Source organism: Manacus candei, unplaced genomic scaffold (assembly GCF_025592945.1).
Source record: "Manacus candei isolate 608988 ecotype Guabito, Panama unplaced genomic scaffold, ASM2559294v1 h1tg000050l, whole genome shotgun sequence".
In the NCBI taxonomy this organism is placed as follows: Eukaryota; Metazoa; Chordata; class Aves; order Passeriformes; family Pipridae; genus Manacus; species Manacus candei.
Genome location: NW_026138098.1, coordinates 36,721,971 through 36,739,203, shown reverse-complemented (window position 1 = coordinate 36,739,203; position 17,233 = coordinate 36,721,971). Strand labels below are relative to the sequence as shown.

The 17,233-nt window shown below is 47.6% G+C and overlaps 1 protein-coding gene across 11 annotated transcripts in view; it reads left to right on the top strand.

Annotated features, from left to right (window-relative positions):
- Positions 1-14,725, top strand: part of SGMS1 (sphingomyelin synthase 1) — an 84,772-nt gene extending 70,047 nt beyond the window's left edge. For all 11 annotated transcript variants that reach the window (XM_051799701.1, XM_051799697.1, XM_051799699.1 and 8 more), the window contains 5 exons: positions 834-1,654; positions 7,130-7,247; positions 9,595-9,748; positions 10,385-10,551; positions 13,039-14,725. In XM_051799701.1, coding sequence (XP_051655661.1) covers positions 1,050-1,654; positions 7,130-7,247; positions 9,595-9,748; positions 10,385-10,551; positions 13,039-13,218 — 1,224 coding nt within the window. In that variant the 5' untranslated portion in view covers positions 834-1,049 and the 3' untranslated portion in view covers positions 13,219-14,725. The remainder of the gene's footprint in view (positions 1-833; positions 1,655-7,129; positions 7,248-9,594; positions 9,749-10,384; positions 10,552-13,038) is intronic.
- The last annotated feature ends 2,508 nt before the right edge of the window (positions 14,726-17,233 follow it).

Here is a 17,233-nt window from a genome sequence, read left to right as displayed (position 1 = left end):
TTTTAAAGTTTTATTTTCCTCCTGGTTCCTTTTTTTAGCTGATAGAAAACAATTCTTTGAATTGTAGCACTATACCATGGAAACAGTAAAATCTACCTCAAAGAGCTGCTAAACACCTGCAAACCTAAATGCTTTATTTTTGGGCTAATCTGTTTGGACACTGATTTTCCTGCTGGTGTTTTGGCCCAGAGAGTAGATCCTTGCATGATTTTCGGGTCTTGGTGACCTGGTACATTAGATATGGCACCTGGAAGTGTTCAAGGCCGGGCTGGACAGGGCTTGGAGCAAACCTGGTCTAGGGGAAGGTGTCCCTGCCCATGGCAGTGGGTGGGAATGAGATGGTCTCTAAGGTCCTTTCCAGCCCAAACCATTCTGGGATTTTGTGGTTTTTGCCTTGCAGAACAAAACCCAGGCTTCATGTTCAATCACTAGTGCAAAACATTGCATTAAGGTACCGGTCTGTGAGGGGGAGAAAAGGCTTCTGACATGAATAATGCTGAACATTCCCTCTGTAGATCCTTAAATCCATGAGTATGAGGATTGTAAGAGGAGTTTGGATGCTGGTTATGGACCAGAACTGCATAGCAATGGAAAATGCAACAACTACAGAGCAGGCAGGAGTCTTCCCACAGCTGCAAAGTGGTGTTAAAGCTCTTAAGGAATCAGCAGCAAAGCTGGGAAGGACAGTGCTGTGTGTCCGAGGCTGGAGCTCAAATGAGTTGGTCTTTTCCATGCAGAATCGAGGTGTTCTTCTGCAGGAGTTTTGTCTTTGTCCCTGCACTGCCAACAAAACTCTGTCCTAACGAGTGCTTTTGGGTGTTTCCCCTCCCCAGGAAGAAGAATGCCAACACGAATATGAAGTGAAGTGACTCCTATGCTCTGCCAGGGCGCCCGGATGCTCCTGTGGGCGGGTTAGAGACGGGCACCCGCCTCCGGCCGGATCCTGGGACAGGATGAAGCCAAGGAGGAGCTTCCCAGCGCTCTGGAGTGGCAGTGAGCGCTGCCCCCTGTGAGATCCATGCCAGACCGTGCCCCGGCTGCCTGGCGAGATGAAAGAGGTGGTGCTGTGGTCGCCCGAGGAGGTGACCGGCTGGCTGATGGAGAACGCGGTGCCCGAGTACTGCGAGCCCCTGAGGGGCTTCACCGGGCGGGACCTCATCGACCTGACGGAGGAGGACTTTAAGAGGACGCCTCTGTCCCGGGTGTCTTCCGACAGCGGCCAGCGGCTTTTGCACATGATCGAGACTCTGAAAATGGCTCACCACATGGAGGCTCACAAGAACGGCCACGCCAACGGGCACATCCGCGGCGGCGAGAACGGCTTCGGCGGCAAGGCGAAGCTCAACGGGGTGCCAAACGGGTTCAAGAAGGAGATGATAAAGATCCCCATGCCAGAGCCGGAGCGCTCGCAGTACCCCATGGAGTGGGGCAAGACTTTCCTGGCTTTTATTTATGCACTTTCTTGTTTCGTCTTTACCACAGTGACTATCTCAGTCGTCCACGAACGAGTGCCTCCCAAGGAGGTGCAGCCTCCCCTCCCAGACGCATTTTTTGATCGCTTTGATCGGGTGCAATGGGCTTTTTCTATTTGTGAAATCAACGGCATGATCCTTGTAGGACTGTGGTTTGTTCAGTGGCTGCTCTTAAAGTACAAGTAAGTAGAACCTTCAGAAAACTGACAGCTTTTGGAGGGGAGGGGCTGGTTTGCATCCAAGTGAAGTGAAGCTTCTTGTGATCTTCTGATCTGGGTTTCCAAAGCTGAAATAGGTACCGTGCAGTGCGAGCTGCCTGTGCAAAAGGCAGAAGTTTGATCCAACTATTCCCTAAGAAACTAAACAATACCTCTGGTTGTGCTTGTCTGCACAACTAACTGCAGCCCTTTTTATGTGCAACTGGGTGAAATATGTTCTGAACTCAGTTGCCTGTTCTGTTTGTTTAGAAGGAGCACAGCTCACACTGTTGTGAGGGCAGCTGCGAACCAGGACCCGAGGGAACAGCTGGAGCTGTGTCAGGGCAGGGTCAGGTTGGATCTCAGGGAAAGGTTCTTCCCCCAGAGGGTGGTTGGCACTGCCCAGGCTCCCCAGGGCAGTGGGCACAGCCCCAAGGCTGCCAGAGCTCCAGGAGGGTTTGGACAACGCTCTGAGGGGTCAGGGCCAGGAGTTTAACTTGATTATAGTATGGATCCCTTCCAGCTGTGTATATTCTGTGATTTAGTGTCTCTGTGCTTTGCCTGACCTAAAGCCCTACCCTAAAACTCCTGCACAAAAGCAGCAGGTGGGGGATTAGCCTGTGCACCTGAATATTGCTGCGTGAGAAAAGCACTGAAGTGCCTTCTCTTCTTGCCGTTGGGTGGGGCAGGTAACGTGAAACACGAGGGATGTCCAACAGCTAATCATAAAATAAGCAAAAGCCTAGATCTGCACTGAATTTGGAAGGTCTCAGTGCTTGTCCCAGCCTCTTGCTCATACTGGTCACAGTTGCAAGGGTGAATTTGCCTTGCAGTGGAATATTAAGGTGCCACTTCCCCTCCTCAGAGGGAACGTGGATGTTTAATGCGAGGTATTTATAGAGCTGGAAATGCACACCTTGGGCTGCCTGACCACGAGTGTCTGATGTAAACCCTCGTGCTAAATGAAGTGTTCAAAGTCAGGCAGGTTAAGCAGTAAGAGGTGGCATAACACCTTTCCTTTCCACAGCCAGGCACCAGCACAGCCCCACAGTTGCCCAGAGGGGCTTCTCTTCTTTTCTCCTCTGCTGATACATCTCATTCTCTACCTGTTCACTGACTTTTTGGTGGCTTCTATGTAGAAAACTGAAGAAGGAACATAATTTGGGCCCCACCATGTGAAATACAAGATCCTTTGGTTCACGGGGCTTGGGAATGGCCTTAGAATTAAAGGTTTCCCTTTTTGAAAGAAATAAAAGCAGTGGCCAGTGAATCACTTGCCCTTGTAATGGAGCAAAACATTAAAACTTAAACACAAGCAGGTGGTTCACCCACTTAATGAGGTGCAGATGGCTTAAAAGGAGAGAATTTTTAGCCTGGGGCAGGATGTGTGACACAGCTGTGGATTCCTGTAGGAATGGGACAGATTAATCCACAAGGCTGAGGTGATGGTTTATTCATCTTTATTTTATCAGGTAAAATTTTAAACTGTTATAGACTTGTAAGAGCTCCTGGAAGGGAAGTTCTAGCTTCAGTACCACTCTCCTGTTGGTGGGTGCATTAATTCCTTGAGGTCTCTGAGCAAAGCCGAGGGAAACTCCTGGAGAAGGTGATGTGGGATTGCCCTCAAGAGAGAGGCGTGGGGTTAATGGGTGGTGTGAAGGATCAGACACCCTGTGATGGAGCTGAGCAGAACCTTTAGGGGGAGAACACCGGAATTCTTGAGGTCCATGGAGGTTTTGTAGCAGTGAGATGTGGGTTGGGTTTGATGGTAAGGTGCATATGTTGGTATCATTGACAGATGTGAAGGTTCCCCCCCATCCCCACTTGCTTTAGTGTGTTCCTTTTCACCTGCCTTATAGAGACACAGAATGGGTTGGGTTGGAAGGGACCTCAAAGATCATCCCCTTCCAACCTCCTGCCGTGGGAAGCCCCCTTTAGGGGGCTTTTTCTGGTGCTAGGGGAAGGTGTCAGGGAGTCACAGAGCTTTCCATCCCCAGTATCAGCCCTGGAATAGCTGATCAGTGGTGGTCAGTGTGTGGAGTGGTCACACAATACTCTGTGACACCATTTAATGCATCGTGACACCAAAAATCTTCTATCCATGAGCAGAGGTATTAAAGTCTGAGAAGCCCAAGCTGTGGCTAAGCAGCATGAGGGGAAGAACAGGAGAGATGCCCCCAGGAACAGGAGGTGGCTTTGGATGGTGAACCACCAAATGGGTGGTGATTTGGGGCTACAGAAAGAGCTGAATCACTTCTGTGGTGTGGGTTATCACTTCCCTTTGACACTTAAGTCAAGACCAAAGGGAGTACATTAGGCCAGGTGGACCTTCCTCACTTCTCTGGCCTCTGATGGGTCAGGGTTAAGCTTTGCCCCCTCTGATGTGAAGGTCAGATGTGCAGCCCTGGCTGCTGGGCAGGATGAGACCTGGCTGCTCCCCTGCTCAGGTGACAGACACCAGTCAGGGGTGTCTCCCCTGCAAGCTCAGGGTCACTGGTGAAGCAGCAGCTTTGTGACCTGTGAGTTGAATTGCAACCAGTGGCTGGGTGGAACCTTTCAGGCAGCTTCAGTTTCAGGCTTTTTAAAACACTGTTCTTTGCCAAGCAGTGAAATTCCTGTTGTTTATCCCACCAGATCCATTATTTGCAGATAGTGATTTAGTCCAAGCTGAGCCTACTGTTCTCCCAAGCCATGAAGAAGGACAACAGAGATGTGTCATTCATGATACTCATCACTTAGGTTCTCCTCCTTCAGTCCAGGGATTGCTTGATCCTGTGGGATGTGCCCTCCATGTCTCCTCTGTGGGACTGCAGAACTGGGGCCAAACTGGGGGGGGTGTTGGGTGTGTATGTGCAGCTAACCAGGGGTTCCCATGGCCCCTGGGACAGGCACAGGGTGCCCAGAGAAGCTGTGGCTGCCCCTGGATCCCTGGAAGTGCCCAAGGCCAGGTTGGAGCACCCTGGGCTAGTGAGAGGTTTCCCTGCCCGTGGCAGGGGGGTGGAACAAGATGTTCTTTAGGGTGCCTTCCAACCCCAACCATTCTGTGATCCCAGGATTCTGAGGCTGTCCCTGGCAGGGAGTTGGGCTGGTTTGTGCCCAGGGAGCAGGAGCAGGATGGGGTGTGCAGGTCTGGGCTGGGCACTCGGCACCACGGGCAGCCCCAGGAGTCCAGCCCGGCTGCTGAGGCAGAACAAGGCTCTCTGGGAAGCATTCCCAGATGTTCTGGGAGAAGTACAGCACTGGATTTTGGCCATGCTTGACATCTGATTCGCTCATGGGACTGAAAAAGCAGCATGTGCACTGGTGAGGTCTGGAGAGTTGGAACAGAGTTGTCTGGGCCAATAATCACTGGCTCTAAATCACACACGCACACAAATCCTCTGAGGAAGGGGAAATAGGAGGCTTTTTACATTTATTTTTTTATATGTATTACAGTACAGAGCACTCTCACATTTCCCCAAGCTGAAATGTGCCAAATCCATCTAAATTGAATGGGTTTGTGGGTAATTTTAATTAAAAAGAGAAGTTCAGCGTTCGATAAAATGCTGCCACTTTTTCAGGCTCTTAAAATATGGTGCTGCTCAGTCTTTAATCCCCAACCCCCCTGTTTGCCTTTATGATTATAAAGAAAGAAGCAGATTCAAGTAGTAAAAGCCAGGCACAAGTGTGAGACCTTCACTGGATCACCCTTCCAGGAGAAAAATTCTGCAGAGGAGAAAACCTGCCCCAACAGCTTGGTGCCTTCCATGCTTAAATTTCAGTCTGTGGAGCCACATTAATAAGTGTAATTTTTAATTCTAGTCTTTGTCCATGTTTACATCAGAGGAAAGAAGAAAAAAGGTGGAATACTGTGTTAGAGCAGTGAGCACTCCAGTGCAAAATGTGTTTACCCTGTAAGAGTTGATGCTTTTCTGATAAATCAAGGCACTCAAGTTGTTATTAATCTGGCACTGCAAAGTCATCCTCCTCCAAGAGTGGAGCTCTCCAGTTTAATAACTCTGCCAAAAGCTATTAAAAATTAAAAAGATGGCCAATTTTGAGTTTTGAAAGAGCTCAGCTTGATAGGAATACTATTTTTTTAAAAGTGAACACAATAGTAGCAAAGGAGTTGCAGTGCCTGAAGGGAACCTCCAAGAAAGATGGAGAGAGACTATTTCCAAGGGCCTGGAGTGCCAAGACAAGGGGGAATGGCTTTCCACTGCCAGGGGCAGGGTTAGATGGCATATTGGGAAGGAATTGTTCCCTGTGAAGGTGGGGAGGCCCTGGCACAGGTTCTCCAGAGAAGCTGTGGCTGCCCCTGGATCCCTGGAAGTGTCCAAGGCCAGGTTGGACGGGGCTTGGAGCAACCTGGGCTAGTGGGAGGTGTCCCTGCCCATGGCAGGGGGTGGAACAACATAAGCTTTAACATCCCTTCCAGCCCAAACCATTCTGTGATTCCATGAATGCCAGAAGTTGCAGCTTGAGATGACCATAACTACAAATAATTATTTAAAATCAAGCAAAACCAGCAGGGTCTGTAGAACACAAAGGGTGGTTAACTGCTGTAATTGGATTTGCCCTTGATTCCTGCAGTCCTGGCAGTGATGTCTCTTTAGGGTCTCTCTGATGGGTGTGCCAGAAGGGCTTTAATTGTTGTAGCTCTTTCCTTGAGGTTTTCTTAGCTGTTACCCTGTGGTGACACCCAAGGGGCCAGTTTTGGGGCTGGCTGTCCCTCCTGAGCCCAAGCTGCCTGGCTTTCCCTCGTGTGCTCTTGCTGGTTTTGCAGAACCAGCTCTCTGTACCCCAAAGCTGCATCTGCCCTCCAGGGACTCGCTGGCAGCCCTCAGTAATAAATGTCTTTGCAGCTGGAGAGTGGCTTCCCCTGCAGACACCCTGTGCTGTGGCCAGGGCAGCTCTGCAGTTGTAGTTTGGAGGTTTCCTCGCTGATGTGACTTGCTCCCTTTATAATGCTGCTCAGGAATGATGTGTTCTCACTCCTTTGGGTTATCCAAGCTCTTTCTTCTCAAGAGCCCCTTTGTCATTACTAAATATGTGTGTCAGCTGAAACAAACTTCCTTCTTTTCATCTTAGAATGAAAATACTGTAACTTTATCCCCCTGCCTTGAATAGGAAATTGGTGACAGCCCACAACTAATAGAGGAGTTTGGGGCATGAAATCCCTTTTAATGTCTTCAGCACCCAATCTGCACAGGCCTTTGTGTTCTAATCCTTAGATTTCCTGTAATCACCTCCGTGGGTAATGTTACTGGAGTAGTTGCTCTTGTGTTTGTGACCTGGAAGGCGTGGGAAGGTTTGTGGGGCAGCTCAGTGTTCTCAGGTGTAAGCTGATACTGTCACGAGTTCCAAAAGCATCAAAAGAAAACAGCTGGTGGTTTTGTTTTATTTACCTTTTGCGTATTTTGTTTGCCTTGAGTGACCTCCTTATTTTTATCCTCTTTTTTTTCTTTTCCCCCCTCCTAGGTCTATAATTAGCAGAAGATTTTTCTGTATAGTTGGCACACTATACCTGTACCGGTGTATTACAATGTATGTGACCACACTCCCAGTACCTGGAATGCATTTCAAGTGTTCTCCAAAGGTAAACTGCTTCTGGCTGCCTTTCCAGATTTTAACCTGCGTGTTTCCCACCTGTCCTGCTCTTCCCAAAACCCCCAGCAATGCTTTCTCAAGAGTTGTTACTAAGGGAGGGGATTCTCCCCCTCTGCTCTGCCCTGGTGAGGCCCCACCTGGGTCACTGTGCACAGTTCTGGTGTCCCAGCATCACAAGGACATGGAATTGTTGGAGCAAGTCCAGAAGAGGCCACCAAGTTGCTGAGGGGGCTGGAGCACCTCCCCTGTGGAGACAGGCTGGGAGAGCTGGGAATGTTCAGCCTGGAGAGGAGAAGGTTGTGTGGAGACCTCACAGCACCTTCCAGGGTCTGAAGGGGCTACAGGGAAGCTGGAGAGGGGCTGTTCGTCAGGAACTGGAGTGACAGGACAAAGGGGAATGGCTTCAAACTGAAAGGAAGCAGGTTCAGATTGGATGTTAGGAAGAAATCTTTCCCTGTGAGGGTGGGGAGGCCCTGGCACAGGTTGCCCAGAGAAGCTGTGGCTGCCCCTGGATCCCTGGAAGTGTCCAAGGCCAGGTTGGACGGGGCTTGGAGCAACCTGGGCTAGTGGAAGGTGTCCCTAATCTTTAAGGTTCCTTCCAACCCAAACCATTCTGTGATTCTAATTTGAGAACACTGGTTTGGCCTGGCAGGGACATCCTCCTGCAGATCATTGGCTTCCCTCTTGGTGGAGGTGTTGACAGGTGCTTTGGGGCAGTGCAGTCATTCCCACCCTTTTCAAAATGCTGATTTACACTACTTCTGTGGCATTTTCAACTAATTTGCAGGATCAGTTGAATTTTCTGTCTCCACCAAAGCAGTTGAAGGTGTGCAGCCTGCAGGTGTGCCACATGTGACTCATTTATTTCTAACCACCTCAACCTGTCAAATCCAAATATGATTTGTGTTTGAAAATGGCCCCACGAGGCTTTTCTGAGGCTGGTGGAACTCTGTCTCCTGCATATATATATTTTTGCAGTTGTGGTAGCACAGGGGCTTGTCACCTCCTCCCCAGTGTAGCACTGACTCGTGTTTGTTGTGCCAGGAAATAAACTGGGCTTGCAAAAGCCGTGGATGAAACCAGGCTACTGGGACAGAGGTGCTTGGACAAGACCCTTCTGGTCTGCCTGGAAGGGTGATTCAGCTGCTTGGGGTGGAGATGGGACAGGAGTGGTGGTGTTGCATCCATCTCATGTCACCCAAAATATCTTTGTGTGCACAGCCATAAATTAAGTAGTAAAATCCTGCTGTGGCTTGGGGCACGTGCTGCCGTTGTTTTGGTGAGGATTGGCAGGTACAAACAGAGCTGAACTGCTGCAGTTCCTCAGGGAGATGAAGGCAGTGAATATACTGACACCAGGACTTTGCCAAGGCAGAATGTTGGCCAAGCCACGTGTGGCTTTTGGAGGGACCCAGAGCTTTTGGAGAGAGAGGAGAGTGGGAGAGGAGTCAACACAGTGTTTGATCAGTCATCTGTTATGAAATTAAAAAAGAACACAGGTATTTATGGGCTGAAGGGAATAAATTGCCATTTTGGGGAATTTACAGTGTTGGCAAATCCTTCTCATTACTCAAATAGAGACAAGCTTGTGTTGTGCTCCTCCATTGCCCCAGTCAGACTAAGGATTAGCTGGGTTTTCTTGAAAGCTACAAATACACTGGTGGGAAAAGAATAACTTCTCAACACCTTACTAAGTTATATATGATTGTGAAGAGTGGGCTTTGGGGAGCATTTTAATGTTTGTAATGAACAGTTAACAGGAAATGTTTAATTCCTGCAAAGAACCTGCTGAAGTCTGTCAGAAACTATTAATTGCCACTTCTTGAAGTTGGGCACTGTGCTCTGACAAACACCACACATGTTTTTGTTGGACTGGGAGGTGGAAAGAGATTACTTTGAAGACTTTTCCAAGGTGGCCTTTGGGTTTGGAGTGAGATACTCTTCATCAAGTCTTGGTTTCAGCAGCTGGATGTACAGTTCATCCTGGTTTCTGTTGGATTGTCATCAGTAGGGCCTGTGCTGTTATCAACAAGATAATTTATTTTAGAGTTGCCTCTTGAACAGAAGGAAAACCTCACATGAATGCCAGCTGTAATAGGTGCAAAGCATCAATAAAATCATGGCTCATTTCCAGTTTTTTCCCCCCCCTAGAAAGGTGCTGCCAAGTTTGGGGATTTATTTGCTGCTTGAACTTGTGAATCAAAGCAGAAAGAGAGAAGAACTAAAAGGCAAAGTCATGGGCTAAACTCTTTGCTTTAAACAAAGGTTTGAAACCTTTAACCTGAAAGGTTAAAGCTGCTATTTTACTGTGCTTTTGTGTTTTCCCCTTGCACCAGCTGTTTGGAGACTGGGAATCTCACCTGCGAAGGATAATGAAGTTGATTGCTGGTGGAGGATTGTCCATCACCGGCTCCCACAACATGTGTGGTGACTACCTGTACAGCGGCCACACCGTCATCCTCACCCTCACCTACCTGTTCATCAAAGAGTGTGAGTGCCTGGCTGATCATTCCTTCCTGACTGAGGGAATTATTGCTGTGCTCGTTGATAAATGCAGTTAAAGTTAAAATACGTGTGTTTTCCAGGGTGAGAGGAAATGGTCTGAGGTTGTGCCGGGTGGGGTTAGGCTGGACATTAGGGAAACCCTTCACCACAAGGGTTGTAGTGCTTTGGGGTTGGTTTTTAGTTGGCACTAAAGCTCATTTAGTTCCACCCCCTGCCATGGGCAGGGACACCTCCCACTAGCCCAGGTTGCTCCAACCTGGCCTTGGACACTTCCAGGGATCCAGGGGCAGCCACAGCTCCACTGGACAACCTGTGCCAGGGCCTCCCCACCCTCCCAGGGAAGAATTTTTTCCTAATATCTCATCTAAACACAAATTGATTAATTAGATTGGCCAGGGTATATTATATCTCCTTCCAAGCTTTCATAACCTTTGTATTGTCCAAGGATCTCCTTACCCCGACTGCAATTTTAAGCTACACCTTAGGAGAATGGGACTTATTTTGTGATCTCAGCATTCCTGCTCCTGATATTCCTGCAGGATTGCAGTCCATGACCTCTGCTAATTACAGCACTAGTCTTGATAACACTTTGAAATAACTGCTGCTTGTGCTTCCTTGCAGATTCCCCACGGCGACTCTGGTGGTATCACTGGCTTTGCTGGGCACTCAGCATGGTTGGGATGTTCTGCATCCTCCTTGCTCATGACCACTACACTGTGGACGTGGTGGTGGCTTACTACATCACTACAAGGCTATTCTGGTGGTACCACACAATGGCCAACCAGCAAGTGAGTTCCTGCCACTCCTGGGGGGCTCTGCCTGCAGTGGGGTGGTGATGGGGAAATATCCAGCAGGAGTGAACCCACCCACGTCCTGCCCTTGGGTTTGCAGGAAGGAAAGAGGCATCATTGGTTGGGTTCTTCTTGTGTCTTGACCACAGAGAGATGTGAAGGTCTACCCAAGGCAGGCAGGCCTCTGCTTTCCCCTGGATAGCCTCAGTTTTTCAAATCCTTCTGAATTTGGGCCGGTTTGGTGTTAGCAGAGCAAACCATTTAGATATGGTGGGGTTCTTTGCCTGGTTTTTTTGTCTGTTGAGGCCAGCTGGGTTTTCCTTGTGTTCTGTGGCTTGTGCCCTTTAGTTTGATGACAGGCCTCTTGAGGAATAGTATAAGAGCATCACTAAAAATGAACCAGTTTTTTTAAATGTGTCCAAGTGGTGGGAAGTTCTCCTGGCCAAGGGAAATGTTTTCCTTTTGGAGGGCAGTGCAGCTGAGAACAGGCTGCTTCTGACCTAAGGCCCATGTCTGGGAAAATAGGGCAATGAGGGAAATACTGAGAACAAGGAGCTGCTGAGGAGGAGACACAGCACTTGATGATTATACTCAGTCAGAGAGGAGCTGTAAAAGGTTCATCAAAGGTTGACTAAAGAGGTTTAAATGATGTCTCATGTTATTGTCATTGTTTTTCCCTGCCAGTGAACTGGAGCAATAAGAGAGGAGCTTGCAGGGCTGAGGAATGTGAAACCTCCCCTGCTGTGTCAAGGGAGGATCTCAGGGAAAGGTTCTTCCCCCAGAGGGTGGTCGGCACTGCCCAGGCTCCCCAGGGCAGTGGGCACAGCCCCAAGGCTGCCAGAGCTCCAGGAGGGTTTGGGACATGGTGAGATTGTTGGGGTGTCCTGTGCAGGACCAGGAGTTGGAGTGGATGATCCCTCTGGATCCCATTCAGCTCAGGATACTGATTCTTTGAGACAAGATTTACAAATCTCTGTCACAGGTAACAGACAGAGTGAGTTAAGAGAAGCTGAACTTCTCAGAAGCTCACTTCTACGGCACATTGGTGTCCAAATATTTTCTGTGCACTTGGTGAAAGATTTTTTGCTTGTGTGTTGCACATGCCTCCAGTTAATTATGTTTAAGAAAGACCTACTGTGATGATAGGAAATGAGTTAATATTGTGACAGGCCAGAGTTTTAGATCGTATCATAGAGTTCTTATAGAATGGCCTGGGTTGGAACAGACCTGCAAGATCATCTAGTTCCAGCCCCCCTGAAGGCCTTCTAGCTACAACCCATTCATTGTTCCTCTGGTTTTGATGTTACTTGAAGCAATCACCACAGTCAAGCCCCGTGGTATGTTTTTAGCCCAAAATGCCTAATTGCTGATTAGATGCACTTTGCTCAGTCAGTCTTGGAGCCACCCTGTCCAATAGCAACCTGTGCTCAGACTCTGTACCTCTTGTCATACAGCCCCAGATGGGCTTCCAGGCTTTGAATCTGCTCCTGGGCTCTGTTAAAACAGTTGCTGGGTGGCTGTGCTTCCAAGCTGGAAGTATTGCAGTCAGGATTGCCCTGAGTCCTAATGAGGACTTGCTTCAGCAAAGCCCTTTGCCTTACTGTGTGGAAACCTGCCTGTTGTGCTGCATGGTGTGATTCAGAAGGTGGCTCAACATTGCTTCCCTGAGCTGCTGAGATGTTGGGAAATGCCAGTCCCTGGATCCTTTCCTGAGCACACCTTTGTGTGCTCATCTCTCCTTCCTCATGCTGTTCTGTGTGCAGAGGGCTTTGGCTTCTGTCTGACCTTCAAGTTAAAAGCAGAAGTGGATTTATTTTACGTGTGAGCTTGACATGGAGATGGAGCTCAGTGTACAAGCCCAGTGCTTGCACTTTGCCGTGGGCAGATTCGGTGATTCCTGGCTCTGGTGTTGAAAACATGCAGCAGGGTGGTTGGATAACTCCCTGGGGGCCTGCCCACTCCTCGTGTCTCAACTGGGGCTTGCTCATGGATAAGAGAAGGAAAAGGGTGGGTGGGAGCAGTCTGGGAGCACGTGGAGGGCAGGGCAGGGCTCCTGACCTGCTCTGAGTGGGTTGAGGTGTGCCTTGCTCACTGCCTGGGAAGTTCCAAAGCCATTCTTGAGCTACATGGAATTTCAGAGATACTTATGGTAACAGCTGTGCTTTGGGTTGGGTTTTTCATTCCCAAGGGAGAGGAGAGACTGATCTTTGGGCCGTTCATTGTTTTTTTTTCCCTGAGGGCCCATCGAACAGCTGAGGTCTTGGAAAGGCTGGTGAACCTCACTGGGGTGTGTGCAGGGAGGCTGTGGAAGAGTAGCTTGGCTTCTCCTGATCTTTGTCTGCGCAGCTCTGTCTGGGAGGTGTTTCTGGGCCTGCTGGGAGCTGTTTGGGAGCAGCAGTGACGAACAGGACCGACGAAGCCATGCGAGCGAGCGGTTCCTAAATCCTCCCTAACTCTCCCCTTTCTCATTCCCTCTCCTCGCAGGTGCTAAAAGAAGCTTCCCAAACTAACCTCCTCGCAAGGGTCTGGTGGTACAAGCCCTTCCAGTACTTTGAAAAGAATGTCCAAGGCATTGTACCTCGCTCCTACCACTGGCCCTTGCCCTGGCCGGCGCTGCGGCGGGGCCGGCCGGTGAAGTACAGCCGCCTGGCCAGCGACACGTGACGGCCAGTGCCGGGGCAAGGACCTGGCCCAAGTGCTCACAACTCCCTGAGAGAAGATGCCATAAGAAAACAAACAAAAAAAATAATTATATAAAAAAAAATCAACTGCTCCCTTAACCCCCCTCTCTTTTAACAGCTCCCCTCGACTCGACCCGTTCAGTTACCTGGTAAGCACTGTGATCTTTTTTTTCCTCTCCAAAGGATCTCTGCGTTGGACAAACAATAAAGAAAAATTTAACTTATCGTGCACTGTTACACGTTTCTTGTCGGTAGGTTTGGGATTTGCATTTGCCCATCGCCATGTTCCTTTGTATATGATGCGACGACATAAACGAGAGCTTTTGTATCATGAGTTCTGGTCTTTCCAGTCACGTCTGGGAACAAAGCATATTATTTTCTTGGGAAAACATACTTTTCATATCTCTTGCCCCAAAGATTGGGCTGTAAGCCATTTTCTAGCAAATGACTATATGAAGGTTTCTAAATACCTGCCTTGGGTGAAATCAAGAAATCTTTCTTACCTGTTGCACCGCGCTACGAATAAGATGATAGACACAGAAAGGTTTGGTAATCCTGATTTTGTAGAATCTGCAGTGACTGACTGTGTCAAAAAGTGCAAAAAAAAAAAAAAGAAAAAAAAAGAAAAAAAAAAAAAGAAAAAATGTAAAGTGATTTTCTAAGTATTTCCTAACTTTATTTTTCAAAACGTGTATGAAAAAAAAAAAAATTAAATTTAAAAAGATTTTTACATGTCAGAGAATAGAGAGTTAAAATTTAAAGAAAATGCTTCTTGGGAGAGAGAGATTTGTCTATGTTTCTAGTGCCTTTCTTGTCTTGATTGTATGGTCAGTAGGCAGTCTTAAATGTTTTTATTTAAAATAAAGTATTCCATGAAAGCAGAATTATATATACTATATAATTACTAATTTTTGCATTTATAGCTAAATTAAACTGGAAATTTGCTTATAATGTTGAAATTGCCATGTGTTAGGGAAAAAACCACCCCACCAAATAAAAAGGGTCCGATCTTGTTCACACATTGTGGGCAGGTCAAGCTAAAAAGTATCACTTTATTCTTGGTAGCTGGATTTTAACAAATAAAACAGCCATGAATTCCTGTTTTTTAAGAATTTTACAAATGATCACTGAGTGAACTACGTATAGTTTCTCCATCCCCTTTTGCAGTGTTGTTGAAAAACAACAAAGATAATCTATTTCTTTAAAATATTTGTGCAGAAACTGCATGTAATTCTGAGTTTCACTCCTACCATACATACTGTATGTCTGGGGAAGTATCCTATCCTAAACTTGCCAATGTGCAGAACAAAAATAGTTTTTTTTAAAAAAGAATGAAGAAGAGAAAAATATATATATAAATATATATATATCCATTCTGTATTTTACGTGAAGCAGAGTTATCTTCTGTAGGTTTTTTGTGTATTCACAAGGTGATATTTGTATTGTAAAACAACAATGGTGAAGGAAAATAAAAAGGCTTTTGAAACGTGTAGTTTCCTTTATCTTTTTAATGTTAAGTTGAAAATTTAAAGCTGGGTTTATTCTTCCAAACCTTGCCTTTAAGTTGATGTTATTGCACTGTAGGCCATCCGATTTGGACTGTATGGAAACTGCATTGATTTCGAATTGCTGTTGGGCAAAACAGTGCCTTATCTGAAATAAATGCTATGCAATCGAGTGCGGGAGCCGGGGGCGGGTTGGGAGGAGCCTTCCTGGGAGCCATCACCAGGCCTTGAAAAACCTACCCCAGAACTGCTGGGATGGAGCACAGGGCAGGGGGAGCATCCTCCACTGCCCCAGGGTCTGTCAGTCCTGGCGCTTGGACGCCAAAAAAAAAACAAAAAAAAAGGAAAGAAAAGCAAATTTCTGTGAGTCCGCGGTGGTGAAAGTGTCATTTCTTTCTTCTTTTCTTTCTTTTTTGGGGATGGTTTATCTCGACTTCTGTGCCCTGTTCCTCAGCCTTGGCCAAAAACTTCCTTGAGGAGCTGATGGGGTGTTGCTTCTGCTGGTTGTGGCTTGGGATGCTGAACAAGACCAACCTGTTCCTTATCAGTTCTCTGTCTGCCTGGGTGGGAGGGAGGGAGGGGGTTTCTTGGCCAAACCCTTTGCAACAGCATTTGCAGAGCTGCCTGAGAATTTAGGGCTCAGCTCTGCATGCTTTACCTTCAATTCACAGCTTTATCTTGGCAACTCTGGGGTTCAAAGTCACTTTTCAAAGCGCCCAGCCCCGCCCCGGGGTGATCTTTTGAGGGAATTCCCGCTTTTGAGGAGTAGGTTTTTCAAGGCCTGGCATCACGCACATCCAAACCATTGACATAAGTAAATGTATGGATATATATATGCACATGACATTAAATGGAATCTGCTGAATCCCTGCATTGTAGTGTCTGACTTACTGCATGGATGCTGCTCCCCGTGGTCCCAGCTGTCCCACCCGCCCTGCGTTGGTGCTGCCTTGGGAGAGGAGTCTGGGTGAGCCAGGACAGGGAGCTCAGTGCCATGGCCTTGTGCTGGAGGAGGGGACCCAGGGAATGCTGTGCCTTGGGGCTGACCCAGAGCTGTGCTGCCTTGTCCTTCTCCTTCCCAGGGCGGATCTGCTCGGCAGCACCGTTTTTCCTCAGATGGGCGATGAATTGTGATGGTGCTCCTTGTTAAGCGTTGCAGTAATGACCTGGGACCCCAGATTTCCCACTTCAGCTGTATTTTTTTCCCCCCCAAACCTCACAGGTATGGTCCATCTGCAGTGATTCATGCCTGGTGTGTCCTTGCCCCAAAGCATGGGAGGTTTTTTGCTGACAACTCTGCTCAAAAATGTTATCTCCTGCCATCGGGATCCTGTGTGCTGGTAAAAAAGGACTTTGGCCTTCATTTAATAAACAGCATTGTATAGCAGGCCTTTTAATTGCTGTGAGGGCTGTGGGGGCTGTCAGGATTATGTGATCCTCCCGGGTCTTCTGGGTTTCTTTAAAAAAGGAAATTTCAGTCCCTTTGTTACCCATCAGAAGGGTGTTTTTGTTTCAGAAATTTACAGAGAAGGTCGTGGTCTCCTGTGCATTTATAAGGGAAGAGTTTCATTTTACCTGATCCCAATTTCCATGGCTTGCACAAAATGAGCTCTCCAAGAGACCAGGAAATGCTGGTTTTAAAGTGAAATGAGGATGCTGGAAGAAAGGGTCACTTTCCTGAAATGATCTGGTCTTGCTGCGGAGGGATGAGAAACTGAAAAGTAAGGAGCAGAAAGGGAAGCAAATGCTTCATGGATTTACATTTCAGAGCCAGTTCCCTGAATTTATTTTTTTTCCTAGGGGATCTTAGAGGGAGTTTGAATCCTCTTTCTTAACCATTTGGAAGCACCATGTTTGCTGTATGAGGAAATGCACATTTGGCAGTCTGTGTTTACTGGTTTTCCTTCTCTCAACTTTGCCTTGTTCCTTCAGTGGATCCATTGATCCTGAGTGGCTTTAGACGTTTTTCTTGTTGAAAATGAAAATCCTGTGCTGTTTGCAGTCCCTGGTTGTGCCTGGGGAGGTCACAGATTGGTGTCGTGTGTAAGCAGTGATGGGTAGAAGCCATTTTTCAGAAGGATAAATATTTTAAAGAAAACATAACTTTCTTTAGTGTCTTTTAGCACAAAATGGCAAGGGGAAGAAGTTGGAGGACTCTTGGTCTTGGGAAAGAGGATGATCTGTGGGAACCTTTAATCTTATGAGAAGGGAACTTGGCATGTTATGATGTCACATGAACACAGACTGATGTCCAGGGCCAGGCTGTCCAGGCATGGCAGGACAAGGATCCCAAGGAAGTAATTTTCTAGGGGTCTGCATGCATTTAACAACTGTGCCTGCTTTCAAATCCCACATTTCCTCCCACCCCAGCATGGAGTATAATTTCAGGGATGCCCTGAGCCCTCCAACCATGGTTGCTGTTTCTTCCCAAGCTCCAGTTTCCTTCCAACCTGGATCTGTAGAGTTCTGATCTCAACCATCAGAGGTTAATGA